The 4213-nt window shown below is 44.1% G+C and overlaps 1 protein-coding gene across 3 annotated transcripts in view; it reads right to left on the bottom strand.

The window, feature by feature from the left end:
* Positions 1-1087: 1087 nt before the first annotated feature.
* SLC6A5 (solute carrier family 6 member 5) overlaps positions 1088-4213 on the bottom strand; it is a 49408-nt gene continuing 46282 nt past the window's right edge. For 2 of the 3 annotated variants that reach the window (XM_011377782.1, XM_023521888.1), the window contains 2 exons: positions 3678-3845; positions 1088-1432 (listed from right to left, as the gene is read on the bottom strand). In XM_011377782.1, the coding sequence (XP_011376084.1) occupies positions 1277-1432; positions 3678-3845 (324 nt within the window). In that variant the 3' untranslated portion in view covers positions 1088-1276. The remainder of the gene's footprint in view (positions 1433-3677; positions 3846-4213) is intronic. The other variant, XM_023521887.1, reaches the window with a different exon arrangement.

The following is a 4213-nucleotide window of genomic DNA, read 5'->3' as shown; positions in this document are numbered from 1 at the left end:
CCAATCTCTGCAGACATGATTTGCTCTCATTAGAGTACGGTTATGAGTATTGTGAATTGGGAACTCTTAAAATTGAATTAGCTAAATGTAGTCTTAAAAGCTATACTCTTAATTGCCTCACTTGCTATTTACCTAAGCTGTATTTATCAGAAATTTCTGTAAATACCATGACCTAAAATTTTCTACCAATGCAGTACATTTTAGGCTTGCTTTCTATTAAACTCTCCATCTCTTTGATTTCTCTATTATCACAATTGGCATTGACTGTGAATGAAAAAATTAAGAGTAAAATGGAGACGTTATCTGCTTTTTAAGAGTTTGTGTCTTATGTATGTAATATGTAGACAAAACCAGGATAAGTCCTATTTTCCCAGAGGTTGGAAGACAAGGTATCTACAGCTCACAGAAAAACATTTAGAAAAGAAGAAACACGGGCTCGTGACCTTGAACCATAATGCTAAATGTCATGTAGAAACTAGAATGGAGCTCTATTATAAACATACAAAATTAGGCACAAATTATATGATGGCTTCTTGTGCAGAGGTGGAAGAAATGACCCAAAGAATTCACAAATATGGTTATTCAAAAAAAAAAATTAAAAGACTGAGGGAAGAGAACTGCCTCTTCGCTGAGATTTGGTGTGCAGAGAGTGAGGTAGCGAAGTCCTCGGCACACCTGAGACTGTTGGTCCAAATGAAGGAAACGTCTCCAACTGTGAACAGAAGAGAAATGTGGTGTCCAAATCCACAGGCCCTGTCTTACTCTAAAACGTTTTCTGACCACTGCTGACCCTCCAAATGTACCCTGTCCTGATCTTCCTGCGTCTGAATGAAATCACTGTACCGCTCAGCTCAGCTCTGCAACACCGAGAAGTCCAAATTAAAAGTCCTGTAATTCTACCATTTAGTATTTGCCTTACCGGCACCACCAATGACAACACATAGTGGATACCTCTCTGCTGACCAGATCTCACATACCTGCTTTGGGACTTCACTGGAAAGCGCTCACCTACTCGATCTGCTCCTGTGGGACAGAGTGGGTGCCCAGGGGACCAACCCGACTGGAAATGGACACGGGCCAACAGCGCTTCAAGTGGTCTGTCTAGCTCTTCAATACAGCATGCGACACTATCCTATGCAACCACTGTCATGCACAGACATGAACCGAGATGTGGGGAGAAAGAAGAAGAATGGGAAGAAAGCTGGGGGAAACATTAGGGGGAAGCAGAGAGGAAAAGCAGGACCGAGTCTGGGCCACGGCCGCCGCGTGCCATCAACTAGCACTGGGTGCCCAGTTCCGAATCTTTCACCGGCAGTTTCAGTCCCAGAGAAGAGGTTCCCAGGGGGTCGATCATGTTCTTGTAACGCTCCCCACGGTGCTTAGCTAAGAATGGGCCCCAGTCCGGCTGCGGCGAACACACCAACTTTAGCCTCTGCAAAGAAGCCAAAGACATACAGAGTCACAGAAGTAATGCATCTTCTTCCCCTAGGCACCACCTGCCCATCCCCAAACCATGAGCAGCCACATTTGCCAGGACCGCCCCACCCCCACCCCACCAGGAAAAGCAGTTAGGAAGATCAGCCCTATTAACTAACCAGGCCAGGACGCATCAAAGACGAGACTTCGTTTGGTTCATTTGAAATTATTTACATCATCCTGCAAGCAATGTTACAGTTTCTCAGGGTTTGCCTCGTACAAGATTAATAGAGGGTAAAGGACCCAGATTTTACACACTTCTTTCCTCCAAATGAAGAGAATCTGCAAGCTTCTCTTTCCACTGCCAAACGCAGTTTAAAAAGGACATGTGTGCTCAATTACTTTTGTTCTATAGTCTCAATAGTGGGTTGCTACATCAAAATAATTGGGTTTTGTTTAGCATATTTCCCAAAACTATATAAATGGTCAGGAAAAAAAATCTCAACCCCAAAGATACATTGCCAAGAGTGAGCAAAGATTTTAATTATCTGTTGACAAAAATATATGCTTCTGACTTGGTTCAGCAGTGTGAGTTCTTGCAAGCGGACTTAAAATAATGGGAATGTCTCTAATCCTTCAACTGAACTCACGGAAAACACTTTGAACAAAACATTTTTTAGGAAGAGGAAAGAAAACATATTTCTGACTACATAAGAGGGAACAATTATATGTTTATTACCTATTAAAGGGAAGCTGCTTCTTATAGCTGTTAGTTTAATCTCCCCTTAATCATCCATTTGCAACCTTTGTGTCCCAAATCAACCCTAATAAATTTATATAGCCAACTCATCAGTTTAGAGAATTTCATTCTAACACAAAAATAGCAGAGGCTAAACCAGCTTCTGCTCAGAGGGAAAAGGATTTCTGGGTCGGCTGGTAGAGAGGTTCACCTGCAGCACAAGCCATTCCTGAAGGTCAAGGAGGCCACAGTAACTGACCTCAAGCGGGCAACGGACTGAACCTCCTGAGGATGAAACCCCGCTTACTGCTTCGGTAAGAAGACTGCTACGTCTTCCTCTGCCAGCTGTCTCCATCTTTAATCTGGTGAGGACAAAGGCTACCTCCCCGGCACGTGGGCATCTGTGTCACAGTTACTCACACACTTTCCCCATCCCGCATCTCCCCTCTCAAGCTTCCACAGGATGCTCCAGAGACCTCTCTTTTTTTTCTCAGTTGGGCTGAGAAAGAGCAAAGCCCCTCCAGCTGTTCTTCACGACCGTCTATCGGCAGGTGTTTCTGCACCTTGGTCTAATCCAATGCCTCCCAAACGTGACTGTGCATTAGAATCACCTGGGTAGCTTGCTAAACTATGGACACCAGGGCCCCACTTCCCCAAGACTGGTTCGGTGGAGCTGAAATGGAATCTGATCATTCGTATTCCCAGCGAGCTCCCTTGTGGTGCCGATGCCGCTGGTCCCCGGGCCAAACCATGAGTAGTGCTGGCCAGGTCCAAAACGCCAAGTCTGGATCTTCAAGACAGAGGCAGTACTGAGCTATTCCTAGCATGTCTGAGCAAGTGACTTGTCATAAATAACAGAAGACTGACCACACTTTACTGGTGGCTCAACAAGTGGCAATCCCCTTCCTATCCACTCTTAAGTGAGCATGGGGATTTTTTTTTTTTCATTATAAATGAGAAATGGGTCCAGCAAGGGATTAACTGACAAAGAAAAATAGGGCTCACCTCATACCAATCATCACATTCTATAGAACGGTGACATTTTAATCAGCTTAGACCCCCCTCAACCATCCCTAACACAGGCACACAGGTAGGGGTAATGATTTTTAATGTAACAGTAATAGATGTTTAGAGGGAGGAGACTTGAAAATAGAGAAACATCAGGAAAGGGGGAATCGGATGTGTGGTTAAAAACCAAACACTGGGATTTAAGCTGCAGGTGAGGGGAGAGGAGGAGAAAACTCCAGGAAAGGAGACACTCTGATCATTTATTTCCTAGAGCTGTCACCGCACTGAGGAATAACATAATAACAATTCAGCCTGCGGATTGGCTGAGTGCCTCCATTAGAGAAATGATACATAATAAAAATGGGTTTAATAGAAACAGAGGCAACTGTAATCACTTAATCACCAACACTCCCTCTGTAATAAGTTTACAGAATCTTTTGTTTTTTAATGCACAGAGCTCTCAGAGCTTCTCCATTAGGAGGGGATGACAGGGGAAAGGGGCTAACAGAATTACCTCAATAAATCTGCCAGGAGCCAGATGCATTTTTATCACAAACATAATTGGGATCCAGATAACAGAACAGGCGAGCATTAGCCATCCAAGCACCATGGACCAGTTAGGGTAGCGATAAGAGCCATAGGTCATGGGCTCCCACTGGTAAAAGCTGAAGCAAAGAATAAACTAGGGAAAAAGAGGAACGCACGTGTTAGGGTGGTGATGTGAAGTATTCCTTCATTTAGCAGCCATGTATAGAACCCCTGCTATGAGTCTGATGCTTTCATACCTATCATCCCATTTTACACCTATAACGACCTTCAAAGAGAAGTATTATTTATCCATTTTCCAAATGAAGAAATTGAATTTCAAAGAGGTGAAGGCAACACACACACTTAGCTGCTGCCCCTGCATTTGCCACCCCATAGGAAATGAGCAATGCTTATGCGTGTATGTACACACAGACAGGCTGAGAAGACACATTTAGAGGACCTACACCAAGGTGATGGATGGATGGAGGGGGGAGGGGGGATGGTGGATGTTTTTAAGGGGTC

Source organism: Pteropus vampyrus, unplaced genomic scaffold (genome assembly GCF_000151845.1).
Source record: "Pteropus vampyrus isolate Shadow unplaced genomic scaffold, Pvam_2.0 Scaffold321, whole genome shotgun sequence".
Classification (NCBI taxonomy): Eukaryota; Metazoa; Chordata; class Mammalia; order Chiroptera; family Pteropodidae; genus Pteropus; species Pteropus vampyrus.
This window is presented reverse-complemented; position numbering and strand designations above follow the sequence as displayed.